The following is a 20,396-nucleotide window of genomic DNA, read 5'->3' on the forward strand; positions in this document are numbered from 1 at the left end:
AATAAGAAGGTTTTTTTTTAAAAAAAAGAGGGGCAAAGATAAGTTCCGACAATTTCCTGTGTCTACATGAAATAGCCAGATTGGCTTTTCTTTAGCTTAGCTATCAGTTGTTTTTTCTCCTGGGTAGTGTTAATTCAGGCAGCAATGGTACAGTTCCCTCCCTAGTTGGCGAAAAGAAAAATCCATGGATATTTTATTATCCATAACTACTTTAGTTAATGAATTTAAACTGGTCTGTTATATCTTTAGGTCATACTATTTACTATGTCAGTCAATATGAGGGAACAGATTTTTGATGACCACCTCATTTGTTCATCTCCTTAGGATGGAGTCACTGTCATCAGGAGTCTTTTCCCAAAAAAGGCAGCGAGTGAGGGGAGGGTCTTACCCTTTGGACTCTCTGTAGAGAGATATAGTCCTTTGAGGGTGTTGTGTAGTCACATCTCTGGAAGAACTTAACTCAAGGGTTGACAAACTATGGCCTGCAGGCCAAATCCAGACCACAAGCTAAGAATGGTTTTTACATTCCTAAAAGGTGTTAAAACAAAACAAAGAAGAATATATGACAGAGACTGTGTCTTCCCTTTACAGAAAGTATTTGCTAGCTCCTGGCCTAACTAATAGCCATATTTTTTTTTTGTTTTTTATTTTATTTATTTATTTTTGGCTGTGTTGGGTCTTCGTTGCTGTGTGCAGGCTTTCTCTAGTTGCGGTGAGCGGGGGCTACTCTGTTGCAGTGCGTGGGATTCTCATTGTGGTGGCTTCTCTTGCTGCAGAGCACGGGCTCTAGGTGCACAGGCTTCAGTAGTTGTGGCACACGGGGTCAGTAGTTGTGGCTTGCGGGCTCTAGAGTGCAGCCTCAGTAGTTGTGGTGCATGGGCTTAGTGGCTCCGCGGCATGTGGGATCTTCCCAGACCAGGGCTCGAACCCGTGTCCCCTGCATTGGCAGGAGGATTCTTAACCACTGCGCCACGAGGGAAGCCCCAGAAGTCTGTTCTTTACTACAAAGTTTAAAATATAGATTTTTCAGTTTGGGAAAACAGAGTATAACTCAAAAGGATAATTACTCTGTGTACATTAAATATGTCTTTGTTGAGAACACAGTGGTATGCAGGCAACGACAGGACTCTAAACAAGTTGGGATCCAAAAGCCTGGTAAATCCAATTGTTTAGAACTTGCTACAGATTCCTCTGTTAAAACATTCATAAATCACAACTAACATTTACTGAACATTTACTGCTTGTCCAGAGCTGTGCTAAGTGCTTACATCATTCTCTTACTCAGTCTGAACAACTCTATAAAGGGTGAACTCTTCTATTTCCCATTTACTGATGAGGAAACTGATGAACAGATTGATTAGGTAATTAGTCCAGGGTCATATAGCTAGAAAGTGGCAGGGCAGAATCCGGACCTCAGCAAGTAGACCATTTCTAAAGTCTGCCTTAGCCTGAGCCTTAACCGTCATGAATTTCGTCTCCTGATGGACAGGTCCAGAGGCTAGTCTATTTATGTTGGAGTAGTAAAAGTAATAATTACTAGGTAATAATAGTAACCTTAGTTATGGGACATAAATGTAAGCATAGAACAGGATAGGGAGAAACATTTTTTTTTCTAGGCATTGACTGAAAAAATTTATAAGGCATGATTTACCTGTTCTATATTTCTAAAACAGATAAAACTTAAAATTTTCCATTCTCTTTCCCCTTAAACTCTTTTGAATATGATGGTGAAAAAGATACTCTTTCACATATCTTTTGATTTCACGGCATTTTTTTTTTTTTTTTTACTAATTTTTACAAGCTAAACAGAACTAATTCTTGGTTATATAAGCACTATTGCTATTTTCAAACACTTGGATTTTTAAGAATATTAAATAATCACTCAGAAGTAGCAAACCAATACTATTTATTTGGTAATTATCAGGCATTTTCTTCAGTTTTATAGACTTTCTAAAATTCAGTGATAGTCATTTTTGAAGGAAAATAGCCAGGCTCTCTTCTCCCTTATCGTGTAAACTGTTTTGGTTCAAAATTACGTACTCTCCCTAGGTTCATCAGAACCATTTTCTTTAGATTCCATATATATATGTGTTAGCATACGGTATTTGTTTTTCTCTTTCTGACTTACTTCACTCTGTATGACAGACTCTAGGTCCATCCACCTCAGGAATCAAGACGCAGAGGTAGAGAATGGACTTGAGGACACGGGGAGGGGGAAGGGTAAGCTGGGATGAAGTGAGAGAGTGGCATGGATATATATACACTACCAAATGTAAAATAGATAGCTAGTGGGAAGCAGCTGCATAGCACAGGGATATCAGCTCGGTGCTTTGTGACCACCTAGAGGGGTGGGATAGGGAGGGTGGGAGGGAGAAGCAAGAGGGAAGGTATATGGGGAAATATGTATATATATAGCTGATTTACTTTGTTATACAGCAGAAACTAACACAACATTGTAAAGCAATTATACTCCAATAAAGATGTTAAAAAAATAAACAAAGAAAACATAGCAAAATTACGTACTGTCAGCTTCCAAACTGTTATATACACAAGCCAACTGAATAACAATGTATTTTCTGATCAGTATTTATTTCTATATTAACCTCAGTTTTGCTCTTTGCTCAGTGCAAACAGATCTAGACTATTTCTTCTTACAGTAATATGAATCTGTCTTACTACCTAAAGCTAAAGGAAAAAGCTTATGTTTATACCTTAAAAGACAAAAGAACAGTCTTTACTGAAAGCTCTTGGCTAAGGCCAAATATGTACATAAAATTCTAAATAAAAGTACACTCTTTCCTTGGATGGCACATTTTCTTCTCCTTTATCATCTCAGACTTTCCCCTCAAAGCGAGGCTCCTTAAGTTTTATGTAAACATGATTCCCAAAGTGCCAGAATTCCTCCTTAACAAGGTGATTGATTCCACTTATATCTAGCTAAATGTAGTGGGAGCTGGTTTTCTAGCGGTAGTGGTGATAGGTTATAGTGAGTCACCCTATTCCAACCAGCGCCCCTTGTGACCAATGGCATGTACTTATGAGGTAATGGGTCAGAATTCAGGCTCCAGGCTGTGGTTGAAGAACAGCTTTTCTGTTAAGAAAATGTTAACTGTTACTGGAATTCTACCCTAAAACTTGGCACCACTTTGCAACTGAATGTTTCTCAACGTTTACAGACAATGACATGCCCTCAAACTTGCTAAGTGAGATACATCAAGGAAGTATTGGGGGTCCTGGGGGTTCTCCCCTTGGTTGTCATCCATGGACTTCTTTTTTTCTTTTTTAATATTTATTTATTTATTTTTGGCTGCGTTGGGTCTTAGTTGTGGCACACAGGACCTTTCGTTGCAGCGCGCAGGCTTCTCTCTAGTTGTGGCGTGCAGGCTCCAGAGCACGCAGGCTCAGTAGTTGAGGTGCATGGGCTCGGTAGTTGTGGCAGGCTCCAGAGCACGTGGGCTCTGTAGTTGTGGCACGCAGGCTCTCTAGCTGTGGTGCTTGGGCTCAGTAGTTGCGGCACGTGGGCTTAGCTGCCCCACGGCATGTGGGATCTTAGTTCCCTGACCAGGGATCAAACCCCCGTCCCCTGCATTGGAAGTCGGATTATTAACCACTGGATTGCCAGGGAAGTCCCATCCATGGACTTCTTAAGATGGCGATACCTAAATGGACTCTTTAAGAATATGAAGTCAGCCTAGCCATTTAAGATGGGGGAAGGAAGTTCCATGGGGAGGAATACAAACATTCAAAGACACCAGGATAACGATACATTCAGAGACTGCCAGTAGTTTGCTACAGCTGCAGGAGATAGGGAAGTATAGATGAATGGCAAGAAATGAAGCCAGAGTCTTGATGATAAAAGCATTTATTTGCAATTCTAAGATGTTAGGCTATATGTTAAAGGCAGTGGAGAATCACAGAAAGATTTGTATGTATGAAGAGATGAACTATATGAAGAGATCCACTAAGTTTTTAGCAACAGATTGAAAGAGAACAGGAAAACCAATCAGGAGTTATTATAATAATTCAGGTGAAAAACGATGAGGGCTTGAACTAAACAGCAATGGCATGGAGGCATGTGGTCAGATGTGAGAGATTAAAAAAGAGAAAATCACAGTGACTGACATGTTAAGGGGTAGAGAGGAGGGAAGACTCAAGGGTGACTTTCAAGTTGCTAGTGTGGGTAGATGGTTGAAGTAAAGGATAATGAAGTAGGTTTAGGCTGGGCAGGGGATGAAGTGAAGCCAGTAGGGGGTAAAGGGACTGGATTACAGCTCTTATAGGGCTGCTTATAGGCCCTATAGCTTATAGGGCTGTTAGTTTTCCATTTATTACATTTTCTCTAGAGAGAAAAATCATGATTTTGAAGGTAATTTTAGCTCTTTGTTAGTATAGAAGGTCTACTGTGTATTTCCAGAAGCAAAAAAGAGGTCATAGTCAATGTTAAATATATTCCAATGAGTACCAAAATGGATTGGACCCATATGTTCAATTCACATTAAAGTATATGTCACAATCCATCTGCTTTTAAAGTGTGTCAGAAACAATTTCCAGAGCAAATGCCAAATATCCTGGAGATGCTTTAGTTCAAATTACCAATTATACCATTGTACTTGAACTGTTTTCTACTGAAATACATACTAAATGGAGATACATGTGGGAAATCTGTTCTTGCAGACTTCTAAAAAATTCTTAAATTTCATATTTTGAAAGATAAAATATGAGGAAAAGATTGCATATATGAGGGAAAAAATGCATACATTTTCTTGAAGGGCTGAGAGCCAAGAAAAATTCCAAAGTATACTGCTAGTACAGTATGAATGCCTGCATAGCTACCATAGCTAAATACATTGGGGTGAACTAAAATCCCAAACCGGAAAGACTCTTTACAAGTGTCTAGATACTTGCAAAGGAGACTAGTTCTGAATAATCCATTATGATATATTTTACCCAGGATGAGCTGTGTAGCCAGGTTTGCCTGGATGGAGTAAATTACTGTCAAATTTCTGAGCCACAAATTTTCAGCATTTCTCAAAATTTTTTTTATAAAACTCACACGAGACAATATCTAGTTTCTAATAACCATTACTGTGGACTTAAGAGTTACTCTATTTATTTCCCCATCTGGCTCAACCTAGATCATGTAGAGTAAATTTCCTATACACTAAGGTCTTAAATAAAAAACTATAGATAATTCAAGAGAAAGAGAGAGAGAGATGGAGGGAAGGAGGGAGGGAGGGAGGAAAAAAAGTAGCATGGGAAGAAAAAGAGCACTGCTTCTTGTAGACACTACTGCTGTGCAACAAAACTGTCATCAAATTCCATCCCTTTTGCATATACAGATTCATCATCAATCTATTGAAACTACTCCTAAAATGTCTTAAGGCTAGTTTTAGTAGCATAGCACAGATTTTTCACTTTTTAAACATAGCAGAGACACTGTTTATGAAGGTGGTCTCCTCAACCATAAAACACTGTATAGGAAAAACATAGAGCTTGAAATATTTTTATTATCACTGATAAACTCAGCATTTGGCAGTAATATCAATATATTAGAAGAATTACTCACTCAAGAAGATCTGGGTCTAGTCCTTCTGATATCATTTTGTTTCTTATTGCCATGACTGGAACACCCTAAGCAAAGAACAAAAGATAATAATTCAATTATTAAATATACCTCCTTCATAAAAACAGACAAATAAACCAATGGAACAGAATCAAAAGCCCAGAAATAAACCCAAGCAACAAATATTTGATAAGGGAGCCAAGAATACTCAATGGAGAAAACAGTCTCTTTAATAAATGGTGCTGGGAAAATTGGATATTCACACATAAAAGAATAAAACTTGACCCCTATATCTTGTACCACTCATAAAAATTAACTTGAAATGGATTAAAGACTTAAATGTAAGACCTGAAACTATGAAACTCCTAGAAGAAAACATAGAAAGAAAGCTCCTTGACATGGGTCTAGTAATGATATTATGGAAATCATACCTAAAGCATGAGACAAAGTAAAAAATAAACAAGTGAGACTACATCAAGCTACATGTAGCTACAAAGCTACACAGCAAAAGAAACCATCAACAGAGTGGGAAAACTGGGCTTCCCTGGTGGTGCAGTGGTTAAGAATCCGCCTGCCAGTGCAGGGGACATGGTTTCGAGCCCTGGTATGGAAGATCCCACGTGCCACGGAGCAACTAAGCCCATGCGCCACAACTCCTGAGCCTGTGCACCTAGAGCCTGTGCTCTGCAACAAGAGAAGCCACCGCGATCAGAAGCCCAAGCACAACAACGAAGAGTAGCCAGCCCCGGCTCGCTGCAACTAGAGAAAGCCCGTGCGCAGCAACAAAGACCCAACGCAGCCAAAAATAAAATAAATTTATTTTTTAAAAAAAGTGGGAAGACAACCTATGAAATGGGAAAAAATATTTGCAAACCATTTATTTGGTAAGAGGTTAATATCCAAAATATATAAAGAACTCATACAACTCGAGCAAAAAACCAAATAATTCAATTAAAAAATGGGCAAAGAACCTGAATGGACATTTTTCCAAAGAAGATATATGAATGGCCAACAGATACATGAAAAGATGCTCAACATCACTAGTCACTAGGGAAACGTGAATTAAAATCACAATGAGATATCACCTCATGCCTGTTAGAATGGCCATGATCTAAAGACAAGAGATAACAAATGCTGGCATGGATGTGGAGAAAAGAAAACCCTGCACACTGTTTGTGAGATTGTAAATTGGTACAGCCACTGTGGAAAACAGTATGAAGTTTTCTCAAAAAATTAAAAATAGAACTACCATATGATTCAGCAATTCCAGTTCTGGGAGTACATCCAAAAAACCCAGAAACACCAACTTGAAAAGATGTCTGCATCCCCATATTCACAGCAGCACTATTTACAATAGCCGAGACATGGAAACAACCTAGGTGTCCACTGAAGGATGAATGGATAAAGAGTGTATATATACACAATGGAATATTATTCAGCCATAAAAAACAGGAAAATCCTACCGTTTGTAACAACATGGGTGGATCTTGAAGGCATAATGCTAGGTGAAATAAGCCAGACAGAGAAAGACAAATACTGTTCGATCTTACTTATATATGGAATCTAAAAACAAAACAAAACAAAAAAACCAAACTCATAGAAAAAGAGATGGGGGTAGAAGGAATTGGAGGAAGATGGTCAAAAGGTACAAACTTAGTTATAAAATAAATAAGTACTAGGGATGTAATGTACAACATGATGACTATAGATAACTTTTCCTTATATCATACAGCAGTGTTAACAGAGTAGATCCTGAGAGTTCTCATCACAGGTGAATTTTTTTTCTTTTCTTTTTATTGTATCTATATGAGGTGATGGATGTTAACTAAACCTACTGTGGTTATCATTTCACAACATACGTGAATCAAACCATCATGCTGTACACCTTAAACTTTTCAGTGATGTATGTCAATTATTTCTCAATAAAACTGGAAAAAAAATAAAAAATAGAAGCCAGGAAAAAAAGCCTCCTTTTAGATGGTTCATTATTTAAAATAGCTCTCATTTTGCTTTTATATTAGTATGTGCATAGCACTTGAATAATCTAATAAGGTATACATTTTAACTGACTTAATGGAATCAGTGCTATCTAGTACCACATAAGCCCAGATTAAATCATTTGAGCTTATCTATTACTAATTCTGCTGGATAGAAGCCAGATATCATATTCTCATTCTTCTTATATCACCAAAAGAAAGAAAACATTGATAAGTCAAATGATTAAGGCCTTGGCTGGGATGGTGCCATGAATACTTAACAATATGAATAAATGTCTTTTCAAATAAAAGATTTCAGAGCTTTCTACTCTTAAGTATAGCTATGTCTATGTTCTTTTCATAAGCAAATGGTCCAATTTCACTTGGACACATTATGCAAAAAGGTCAAACAGAATTCAAGAACTCTCTTGGGATTATATTACACATCTTCTCTATACCAATACAAACACCATGTAATGATAATCCTAGAAGTGTGTAAGTCACAAAAACATTGAGAACATGTGAATTTCAAAGTTCAGGATAAGAACATCAAAACAGTAAGAAGAGGATATGTCAGAAATAAATACAAATTTACTTGAAAAGGGGACTAATTTGATGTATAAATAAACATTTATTGAAAGCTCACTTATAAAGCTTTAAGGGGAGAAGATGCAGTCAAGTCTCTTTGTCAACTCCTCCTCTTCCCCAAAAGATGAGGAAACACTAATCAGATGTGTTAAATTTGAGGACCTTGATTATACCACCTTCAAAAGTAAGTGGGGTCACCATGCTTTAAAAGGCTGTATACATGGTTGGGACCCTCTTCCTCATATCTTTTCATCCCACATGAAGAAAGGGTAAACTGAGCCAGAGTCCACATGGGAAAAAGCTCAGTCACCTCTCTATGCTGTTGCATACTCTTCTCTTTGGCCCTCCCTTGTCACTAGCCAGTTGTGACATTCAGTTTTGAACCTAAGGTATAGAAGAGGCCCCTTAGGAGCTCTGATGCTCCCGTCCAGTTTCGCAGAGCCCTACCCTGAAGTTTCTGCACTAACCCAGCTAAGGTTCCCTTGCTTTCTTCTGCAGTTGTCCATTGTGTATTTTCTGGTCTCAGGGATCTTACAGGGTTAGAAATACATTTACTGGGGTTAGCGGTAGAATTCTGATATCACAATCCCACACCTCAATGTTAAACACCACAATGGCAGCACAGTGCTTTATGCTGAGAAAATAACAACATAATCAGCCCCTGCCCTCAGAGAGTACAGTCTAATAGATGTGTTAAAAAGATGATCACAATACAGTCATAAAATTGATAACAGAGACCTGCATAATGGGCAAGGTTAGACCCAAGGAAAGGCAGACTGAGTTGAGGACCAGCAAAGAATTTGCTGAGGTGAGTCTTGAAGAGGGGATAGGAGCTTATTTAAAATAAAAAACACAAAGACTCAGAAATACATATATAAATTTTCAAATAATATATCCATACATAAGCTTGTTTCAAAAATATTTTAAAGAACAAATATATACTTGTCCAGCTATTTCCCTCCAAAATGCTGATTTTATCTTACATTTCATCCAATAAATCTGCGTTGAGATACAGGCAAGTATATGTAAAAAATATGAGTCAAATGGATTATAAATTCAATATGCAGAGCTTTCAAAATTAATGACCATGTATCTCTCATAGAAATGTTACAGATTTTGCCAAATTAAGTTCAGATTATTAACTACAATCCTCATTTTTAAAATCAGAAAATGTATTAAAAATTTAATCCTCACTTAAAAAAAAAAAAAAGCCCAAAAAAGACTGTTGTAGAAAGAGTCATAAGATGCCTTGTACAACCATAATCTCTTATTTTGGCTATGGAGGAGAAAAAGTCCAAGTTCTCTACAGCTTGCTAGGTTACAGGAGGTTGGGAAAGCAAAGGCTTTTTTGTTTTTCAAATTCACAGGTTACCAGGAAGACTCTCTCCTGAAAGAGGCAAGGCTGTCATTTACAGGCCCATCTATACATTCATTTTCATAACTGTTATGTTTTATATTATAAATTGGTAAAATATAATCTGTTAAGACTCCGATAACAAGACACTTTATTTTTTTAACATCTTTATTGGAGTATAATTGCTTTACAATGGTGTGTTAGTTTCTGCTGTATAACTAAGTAAATCAGCTATATGTATACATATATCCCCGTATACCCTCCCTCTTGCGTCTGCCTCCCACCCTCCCTATGCTATGCGGCTACTTCCCATTAGCTATATATTTTACATTTGGTAATGTATATATGTCAATGCTACTCTCTCACTTCGTTCCATCTTACCCTTCCCCCTCCCCGTGTCCTCAAGTTCTTTCTCTACATCTGCAAACAACAGACACTTTAAATGCAACCTAAATACTAGATGGATGAAAATAAATGCATCATCATAGAATTCTCTTGAAAACCATACTTCTGAAAGCAATATTGTTCCATGGGGCAATCTTTAAGGTATTCTGAAAAGTGAAATATGGTAGGTTAAGAAGACAAAGAAGCTAGAAGATAAAACTTTGGATCTTTTGTTAGCTTATGAGGCTTAAGGATAAATGAAAGATAGAAAAAAAGCAATTACTTGCTTTGGGGCATCCAGCATGAACAGACTCTTACATTTGGAATAAAGTAAGCACAAGATCACAATTTGCACCACTTTAAAAATATATTATCTGGAGCTAAGACTTGAGAGAAAGATTTTGAAATAAAATGTACTTAATAATAACTTTGTAATAAAAATTATTTAATTTTAATAGTAGAGGAGAAAGCTGACTACTTGAACTATAAGGCTGGAAATTTTTACTTGATAATTAAATGTCACTCAACTCTTTAGTATAACAGGGAAAGTTAGGAGTTTGAAACATTTCATTAAAAAAACTCTGAAGTGCTAGGGAGAAATGGGAAAAAGAGCAGAGTTAAGGTCAAACTTAAAAAGACCTCTCAGTTTTTATTAACTATGGTTTGATGGTGTAAGGTCTTTCGACAAACTCAACTATGTGATTTATTTATTATACTTTAGCATAATCCACAGGATATCATCGGAAAGGTTATATAAATAAGTTATAAAGCCGAGAAAACAGAAGGGAGGAGAAATGAGGATTGAAAAAAGTTTCCTAAAATATAGCAGAGAAAGTTGTATGGGGTTGGAGAGGGGGAGGCAGTAGGTGGGAAGGGAGAACTGGGGAACAGGGAAGTTGGTGAAATTTGATAAGCTTCCTATTTTATCATTAGTTTCATGGAATTGGTTAGAGTATAAGAATAAGAGAAGCCTGAATCTATAAGCTCCATATTTTATCCTTAGTTTCTTGAAGCTGGTTACATCACAAGAATACAGATACTACCGAAGTTTGGTGAGTCTTTAGTCATTTCTGTATATGAATATAGATAAAGGAAAATACATATAACTTACCCTATTAAAGACTTTACTTACCCTATTAAATATCTTACCCTATTAAAGACTTTACTATTATCATCACCTTAATACAAATCTGATTAAAAGCTCGATACAAAAATAATTTGGCCAATGTTCCAAAGGATGCATTCCAAAGAGATTTGCTGCTATGTTTCCAGAGATGCTGCTTAGAAAATTTGTTGTTTTGCTATATTCTTCCTTAGAGGTTAAGAAACGGAGTCTGGTTCGTTAAACATCAAAAAGAAGTGTCCAATTTCTGATCTCCAAGAGACAAAGCTACTGGTGGTCTAAGGAGGACATGTGAGACCTCAAAACTGAAGTCTACTGAACTGTGGGATTATTTTTGGCAAGTGATAATGGCAGTTTGTCCAACATAAGTAATGAAGAGAGAAGGCAGCCATAAGTCTGATGTTCCAAAAAATCATGTCTGTATTTGCGTCACTGGAGAAAGTGTGTAAAGAAGCCACACTAATGAAATTACAATGGCAACACTAATAGTTAAACACTACTTTCTTATATCACAAAAACTGTTGGAGGCTTACAGGACTGTCAATATTTACATTTATTCGTTATTATGTTAATGAAAGCCAAGATACTAAATTCCTTTATAAATCATGTTGAAATTCTCCTAAAGTTTTAGATTAGAAGAGGAAAAAAACTCTCTTACTCAATCTAATAGAAATGACTTCCCTTTTTAAAAATAATAATACTCCGGAGGTTCCTTAAAAAACTAAAAATAGAACTACGATACAACCCAGCAATCCCACTACTGGGCATATACTCTGAGAAAACCATAATTCAAAAACAGTCATGTACCACAATGTTCATTGCAGCTCTATTTACAATAGCCAGGACATGGAAGCAACCTAAGTGTCCACTGACAGATGAATGGATAAAGAGGATGTGGTACATATATACAATGGAGTATTACTCAGCCTTAAAAAGAAACAAAATTGAGTTACCTGCAGTGAGGTGGATGGACCTAGGGTCTCATACAGAGTGAAGTAAGTCAGAAAGAGAAAAACAAATACTGTATGCTAACACATATGTATGGAATCTAAAAAAAAAAAAAAGGCTCTGAAGAACGTAGGGGCAGGATGGGAATAAAGACGCAGGCCTACTAGAGAATGGACTTGAGGATATGGTGTGGGGGAAGTGTAAGCTGAGACAAAGTGAGAGAGTGGCATGGACATATATACACTACCAACTGTAAAATAGATAGCTAGTGGGATGCAGCCACATAGCAGTGGGAGATCAGTTCTGTGCTTAGTGACCACCTACAGGGGTGGGATAGGGAGGGTTGGAGGGAGGGAGATGCAAGAGGGAAGAGATATGGGGACATATGTATGGGAAGCAGCTGCATAGCACAGGGAGATCAGCTTGGTGCTTTGTGACTACCTATAGGGGTGGGATAGGGAGGATGGGAAGGAGGGAGATGCAAAAGGGAAGAGATATGGGGATGTATGTATACATATAGCTGATTAACTTTGTTATACAGCAGAAACTAACACACCATGGTAAAGCAATTATACTCCAATAAAGACGTTAAAAAAAAATGTGGCACTTATACACAATGGAATATTACTCAGCCATAAAAAGAAACGAGGGATTCCCTGGTGGCGCAGTGGTTAACAATCTGCCTGCCAATGCAGGGGACACGGGTTCGAGCCCTGGTCCAGGAAGATCCCACATGCCGCGGAGCAACTAAGCCCGTGTGCCACAACTACTGAGCCTGGTGCACCACAACCAAGAGTAGCCCCTGCTCGCAGCAACTAGAGAAAGCCTGCGCACAGCAACGAAGACCCAACGCAGCGAAAAATAAAAATAAAATAAATAAATTTATTTTAAAGAAAAAGAATCGAAATTGAATTATTTGTAGTGAGGTGGATGGACCTAGAGTCTGTCATACAGAGTGAAGTAAGTCAGAAAGAGAAAAACAAATACAGTATGCTAACTCATATATATGGAACCTAAAAAAAAAAAAAAAGGTTCTGAAGAACCTAGGGGCAGGACAGGAATAAAGACACAGACGTAGAGAATGGACTAGAAGATTTTTAAGCCATCTAAGATGTTAAAAAAAATAATACTCCTTATACGTTCAAGTTTTTCCTCTCAGTTTATGAGCCTGAATCACAATACAGTTATGAAAGATGGAAAATATGAAGTTTTTTTCCCTACTTAGGTAAACAATAAAGAAAAGATCTATTGAGTTGGTAGGTGAATAGTACTTTTTTTATTCGAAGGAAAAAACAATGAGTAGGAATTGAAAAGATGTTATGGGTTGGGAAAAAGCAGCCAGTCCTCCAATCAGGCTTCGTTTAGTTAAATTTTAACTTAGTGAAATGGACTCAAGCATTTCTTTGCCTTCTGATTTTCAACAGTGCTATATTTAAAATACCTATATTGCATTTTATGAATCATATTAGTAAGGTGCTATATTTAGAATAAAATCTTCAGGTGAAATAATCTATATAATAGATAATGTTTACTGAACAATCGTAACAAAAACAATCACATGTTCAATTATCTCCTTCTGGAAGCTTTCCATGAAGGGATACAAAATTAATTTAAATAAACCTCTTAATCACTGTAAAGTGGACGATGATGGCTACCTAAAAAAAAGGGAAGCTTTATTTCTAATGACTTGTAGAGATTTAGAAAATGCTATACTCTGATATTACAATATCAGATACTGTTGCCGCCAAGGGTCATTAATTGGAACCTAAATATGTGGGCAAAAAAGCAGCTCACAAATCTTGACTAGCACTATATACAGTGGTTTCTATGGAGCTAACAGTAAATTATTCCTTTTTCAATGATTATCTCAAGAGATTAGTAACCCAGTGAGAAAGTATTTCTCACTGACTGCCCATCAGATATCTTTAAAGATGTAAGAACAAATCACATGACAAAATGGACAAAAATGACACTGGCCATGATGACCAGGGCCCAGGCAGTTACTAATACTTTATTCATAAAATAAATACATGTTAGCAGTTCCATCTGTGCCTTTTAGAAATGGGAACTAAAGTTAACCTAAATGCTTATCAAGAAAAACCCTTAAAGAAATTATTTCAAAAAGTCAGAGATCTATTGTCACGAGACAATTCAAAATACAGCTGTATCGATTTCCCCATGTGTTCATTTTTCCCCTGAATATTACTTTAACATGATAAATATTAGGTGTAATGACCAAAAAAGTGTATGGTGTTTTCTTTGTAGCTGCTCAAATATTTGTTAATTTCAGAGTAATTTGGTGCTGTGGAAGACCCATTTTCCTCCCTTCATTATAAAGCAAAGATAATATCTTAAATTTAAAGTCTTGCTATGATAGGTTAATTAATGCTAGAACTCCATTATAAACATGTCAGTTACACTATAGCTTTGCTATCCCTCATTTCACTCAAATGATATTTGTTCTCTGAAATATGTATTAACAGAATTTTCTAAATTTAATTATACTTTCTTTCCAGGAATAAAAACTTTAAAAGAATTTCTATAGCAAATCATTTTGGAATTTGATACTTAATTAAAAGTATCAATATGATAAATTCAGATGGAATCTTGTTCAGTTTTTGAAAACATTATTACTATATGTGTCTATCAAAGAGGACTTAATGAAATATCTGCAAATATGGTAATAAAACCTATACATAATAGAATTCTTAGTATTTAACTATAAGGATGATTCTACTGATCAAAACCACAGAATATTCACTTTTGAAGTAGTTTTCCGACAGTGGTAATGTGTTTGAACTGGTGTGTTATGAGTCCTTCATTAAATGCTCTTAGGGATCCATAGGGACCTAACTCAAAGAGAGATGACCAAGACTGGGCATTACATGTGGGTTCAGAACCACAATGAAGGGCAATGAATCAATGAGTCACCAGCACATGGTCTAACCAACCAACTGAATAAAAATCATTTGTGAACTTGGGCTTGGAAAAGAACAAGAAAAGAAAAGTTAGGATGCTGCCTTACATTTTGAAAAACTTTGGTAAGATATATTTACGTCTGGAGATTTTTTTAAAAATTGCAGTATTAAGATAAATACAAAAGATGTAGATATCCTCCGGTAGAGGAATAGATAATTTTCATTCATTTTCTCCCAATAAAATTCAATATTTTGAAATGTACTTAATTTTTTTTTCTCCCATTAATTTACACAATCTTAGACAGACTAATTTATAGTTAAGGTGAGAATCACAATATTTCTAAAAAGAGTAAACCTAATGAAGTAACTACTTAATTTACATTACTATTATTTCCTCCTCACCAATCTGTAAAACTTTTATGTGAGGGCCCTTATTTCTGGCAAAGGTGGTCAGTAGGAAAAAAAAAATAGAAGGGCACTGAAAAATCAAAGTTGGGTAACTAAAATTTTAGAGTCGGTTTCAGAGTAAAAGAACTATACCACACATTTCAGCAAGTATAAAAACTGTCATTATTAGCAATCTTCAAAAGCTTCCTTATGAACTTTAATAGCGATGTACTGTTCCTTTTGTCACAACTTCTATCATAAGAGTTAAGGAGTTGTTTAAATTAGTTGGAATGAAAGATACGAAGTCAAAAGATAAAAATATTTTTCTGCTAAATCCCCTGGTCTTTATTGGTTCCCATTTTATGTATCATTTAAATGAAATTCCTATTAAATTCAAAACTACCTTAAGCTTACCCTCTAAAAGTTCTCTCCTCTGTATTTGATTGCTTACTTCTACTCCCTTTTCTTTCTTTTGTGGGAAGAAGTGCATAGAGTTATGGTGTTATAATGAATTTAAGGTAGATGAAGTAAATTTTTTTGGCACTTAGCAAAATAAATAAACTGAAATAAATAATTAAATGTTTTGGCTTGAAAGGACTGTTTCAGATAAACTGTCCCACACATTATCTAAATTACTTTATATATGATACTGATGATACAAAAATATGATATGGAGAATAAATTCCTAAAGAAATATAATCTCTTCATACACAGTTTTAAGAAAAACTGATTTGACAAATTTAGCATCCTAAATTTATTACCTTAATGAATTATTTTTAAAAGAATATTATTTTGTGCCCGAATTCTCTTATGTTGCACTTACTCCTCCTTTAAATTTTGTTTTATTTGAATTAATTTAAATTATCTGATACATTACTAAAAATCAAAGAATTCATACAGCAACCAAATATCCCCCTACAACTCTAAGAGAGACTGGCATCTGTGTACACTGGCTTGTTGATGTATGACCATTCATCAAATATGACTGAGAATTCTAAACCCTCCTGAAGTTCACAGTTCAAAATATGTATATATTTTCCAGAGGTTATAAGCACCATAAATAAAAACAGTTACGGTTAAACAACTAGTTCCTATAAACAAATTATTCAGATCAATACTTGCATGGCGGGACTTCCCTTATGGTCCAGTGGTTAAGAATCCGCTTTCCAATGCAGGGGACACAGTTTCGATCCCTGGTCAGGTAACCAAGATCCCACATGCCACATGCGGCCTGCATGCCACAACTACTGAGCCCGTGTGCTCTAGAGCTCGTGCACCACAACTAGAGGGAAGCCTGCACGCCGCAACAAAGACCCGACGCAGCCAAAAAAAAAAAAAGAGGTACAAAGAAACTTAAAAAAAATTACTTTCATGGCAATTGAATGCCACACAAGGATAGCTATAATGGAAAATATGCAAGCATTAAAATATTCTGAGCTGTATGATTATGGCAAAAGTGGTATTAGTGAAGAAAATATGAGGAATAGATAAGCATCAAGGCAGGTGCATATAATATTACCAAATGGATACTGACAACCATCTAACTTTGTAGGGTCTGCCCACTATGTGTTTTCCCTTCAGTGTTCTAAGGAAAACAAGAAATCAGGAAAAACGAATACATCAGGAAAGCAAGAAATTTAAAACCTGAATTTAGCAATATTATTGTTTACTGCTCTCTAACAAAAATATATGAGAAAAATAAAATAAGGAATAAACAAAAGGGTAAATAAGTCATAAAACAATACTTCTTAACCCTAAATGTGTACATGGTATGACTGGTTCTGGCCTCCCTAACTTTCAATTTCAAGGAAACTTGGGAAGGATTCAAAAGGAAGCCATAATATTGAAAAATCATAATCTGGAAAACTGGCATAATAATTCTTTACACATGGTTTCCTTAGAGGTTAGTTCACTGACTTTAGCAGAGAATAAGTAACTTGGGTAGCTTTTGTTTTGTTTTTTTTTTTTGTTTTTTGCCACAGATACAACAAAAAGTACCCGTTTCTAGGTTTTCTAGATACTCAGGCCATGGCAAAGCATAGGCTGTTACCTCAGGGGCTCTCAATTGGCAGCTAACTGTCGCTGTTTTCTGCCTTAGGGAAAATCTCTATCCAATCCTTCTTGCATTTGATGCAAGAGAGAATGTAGAGGAAGCAGGATAACTGTCGTCACTTGGGCTCCACTTATGCCAACTCAAAGTTACTACTCATGCAGTTTACCATTCTGCTAAGCTTTGCTTCTCTTTTATACTCAAATGGAAATGGAAGTGAGAAGGATAAAGTATTTTCCCTTTTCAATTTTCAAAGCTGGCTAAATTACACAACTAATTAAACAGACATGTATGTTCGCCTGTATCTTTTCTTTATCTACATTCGTATGTGTGGGAAATCAATCACTGTACATGCTAGCTTTTACCTTCAATGAACAGTGTGATGCTAAAACACCAGAGGAAATTGTCTGCCCCCAAACCTTTATGTAATCAAAACATACTGACCTTGATACTGGTTAGTAAACTTTAGCTATTATAAACAAAACACATATTAAAATACCTACAGAATTAAAAATAAAAATAAAAAATAGCATATAATTGTTAAACTAAATCTGCACCAGTGTCTTCCATAGCTCTGACTATATATGAACCAGTAGCTCCTCCTTTTGACTATACTGCCCATCACTGATGAGGAACCTACCCTGGAACTCTCTAGACCATGGGAAGTCACATGTGGGTCATGTCCCAAACAAGGTTTTAAAGCCCTCAATTACTCTTAAAAAACTATACCTTATCTAAAGAGTACTCTACTTCATGCTTGATTAGTTTCCCCAGGTCCAAGGTATATAATTTCTTGATGAACAACTTTAATAATCAGTTGAAGATTCTTTCCTTAGGTAATGGAACTCACATTTCCCCAGGCCAACATCCACTGCTGGCAACAGATGCATCAGAACCACCAGACCAAGATTATTCAATTCACATTTTAAGCCAGCCAAAGAAAATAGAGCTTTTAAAAAAAACTAAGTGTCCAAAGAGACTGTTTTGGCAAATATGGTTTCAAAAAATACAAGTCATTAGCTTCTTAATGTGGAAGTCGAATTTTCCCAATGCACAATTTATTACTGGCAAAGGATTCACCGAGCTCAGCCAGTAAAAAGGGGAGAATTGGTGGAAAAGTGATCTATGCACACAATTCCAGTTAAGTTATAAATGCAATATATAATTTAGTAAAGACTTGTGCTGCACTATTATGACAACAAACATTAAATCAGAATCAATTACCTGCCATATCTGGAACACAACATTATTACTCACTGAAAAATCTTCTGTAAAACTTGCTTTAAAAGGAAAAAAAAAAACAAACCAGTAAACGCCAGCAGGTGTTCCAGGAACATTCATTAATACTGAGATCCAAATTTGGAGATCAATTAATGGATCATAAATGTACAGAACTTTAGATATCATTTTATGTTTGAGGGGACTGAGACCTTAAGAGCCAATACGGTCTGAATATGGTCACACAGGATTGCATGACAAAGCTAAGAAACTATATAGCATGTTGCATCCCAGAAGTACGAAGTAAAGATCTTGGTGTGTACCCTGAGGCATTCAAATTGTCTCATAGGTAACTACTTCCTGGAACTGTAATCATTTTGTACCTCACAGAAGGTAGTAATCCAGGGGTGACAGAAAAAGGTACAGAGACCAAAAAGAAGGGCACAGCTTATTTCCCTGTGCATTGGTACCTGTGACATTTGAAAGATTTTGTTGGCTTCTGTTTAAAGGAGTTTATATTAAGCGGTTTTAATTACCTAGTCTCTAAAGTAGATTTACAGGTATGTGACAAGTGAGGAAAGGCAAATATAAAAGCTATACATTCCAAGAGATATCTAGGACCCAGGAAGAGGACGTTTTCAGGGAATCTTACAAAGAAAGCCAAAAAAGACTGTAGTTCATCCTGATACCCAGAGAGCCTGAAATTTTTTAAAAACATCAGGGTTTGTAAGTTACAGGACTTTCTACGTCTTCCTATCTGAAGTGAGTGATCACTACATGGGTAGTCAGCAAATTCAAACTTTTATACAAGTGGAGAAGCTGAAAGTGCTTGAGAAACACACTCACCGTCTTATGAGAGAGAATGACATAGTTCTAAATAACAATTCAGGAAGGAAGGAAGAGAAAAGATTACAAGAGGGTTGAGGACTTAGTAAGTATTAAGATGCTGAGTGGAAGAATATTATATTTTGGAAAAAGATGAGAAATTAAGCATATGTGGAATTACAGGTATAAGAAAGACTCTGCTTATGGAGCAGCAACTCATATTTTTAAATGACAAAAATATAAAGGCAATTAAAAATGAAAGAAATCCTATTACTGTCCTTAGTAGTGGAGAGAACTTGTGGCACTGTTAATTCCCTTTTGGGTACAGAATGGTTATTTGGGGGATCTTAGGAGTAGATTTTTATATTGTTGGTATATAGTGATGTTTTCAGAAAGACAGGTTTTCTGGAGACCATGCTATCTTTCCTTTTGTTGATACAAACAATTCCCTAAATTCCAGAATGTAGGCTTCTAAAATTCAGCTTTGATAACATGCATCCATAGTAATGGTATGGTGGGTCATAAACTCCTTGAGATCATACCAATAGACAAAACAGAACTCATTTGATGAATTATGCTGATATGGTCTTTCTCCACGTTAATAACTAAAAGTAAATTTTTAGTGGTGGGTAAGCAAGAGAAACCTTAGTCACCCTCTGAGGTTGAGAAAAATTGGGCATTTTAATGAAAATCTACAATCTTTTTGGGAAAGTGAAACACTTTCTAGTATTGATAAAGCAATTTCTAATAAAGCTACCCTCTAGAATTAGCTGGGGTTAGGCTCTTACATCAAATTTGTTTTTCTTTCTACCTATATCTCTCTGAACCCTGTTTGTTCTCAGTCACTCTCAAGGAACTGAATCACCTTGGAAGAATAAACAGCATAGAAGACTAACACAAAAAAACAGGAAGGCAATTTACTATCCTGGAGTATAGAGATACAAAGCTATCTAGATTCTTCCCATGTCAATGACAGAAATTGGAAGATTCAATAATACAGATTGCAATGGGTCTCTAATGACTCTTCTCTACTTCTGTGAGGCATTTTCTAAAGCAGGGTAG

At 36.1% G+C, this 20,396-nt stretch overlaps 1 protein-coding gene across 1 annotated transcript in view; it reads right to left on the reverse strand.

Annotated features, from left to right (window-relative positions):
• The window catches only part of WASHC3 (WASH complex subunit 3), an 86,765-nt gene that overhangs the window by 43,440 nt on the left and 22,929 nt on the right, over positions 1-20,396 (reverse strand). Inside the window, exon 6 of the mRNA XM_028490500.2 lies at positions 5,567-5,631. Coding sequence (XP_028346301.1) covers positions 5,567-5,631 — 65 coding nt within the window. The remainder of the gene's footprint in view (positions 1-5,566; positions 5,632-20,396) is intronic.

The sequence above is a fragment of the Physeter macrocephalus genome, chromosome 6, assembly GCF_002837175.3.
Source record: "Physeter macrocephalus isolate SW-GA chromosome 6, ASM283717v5, whole genome shotgun sequence".
NCBI lineage: Eukaryota > Metazoa > Chordata > Mammalia > Artiodactyla > Physeteridae > Physeter > Physeter macrocephalus.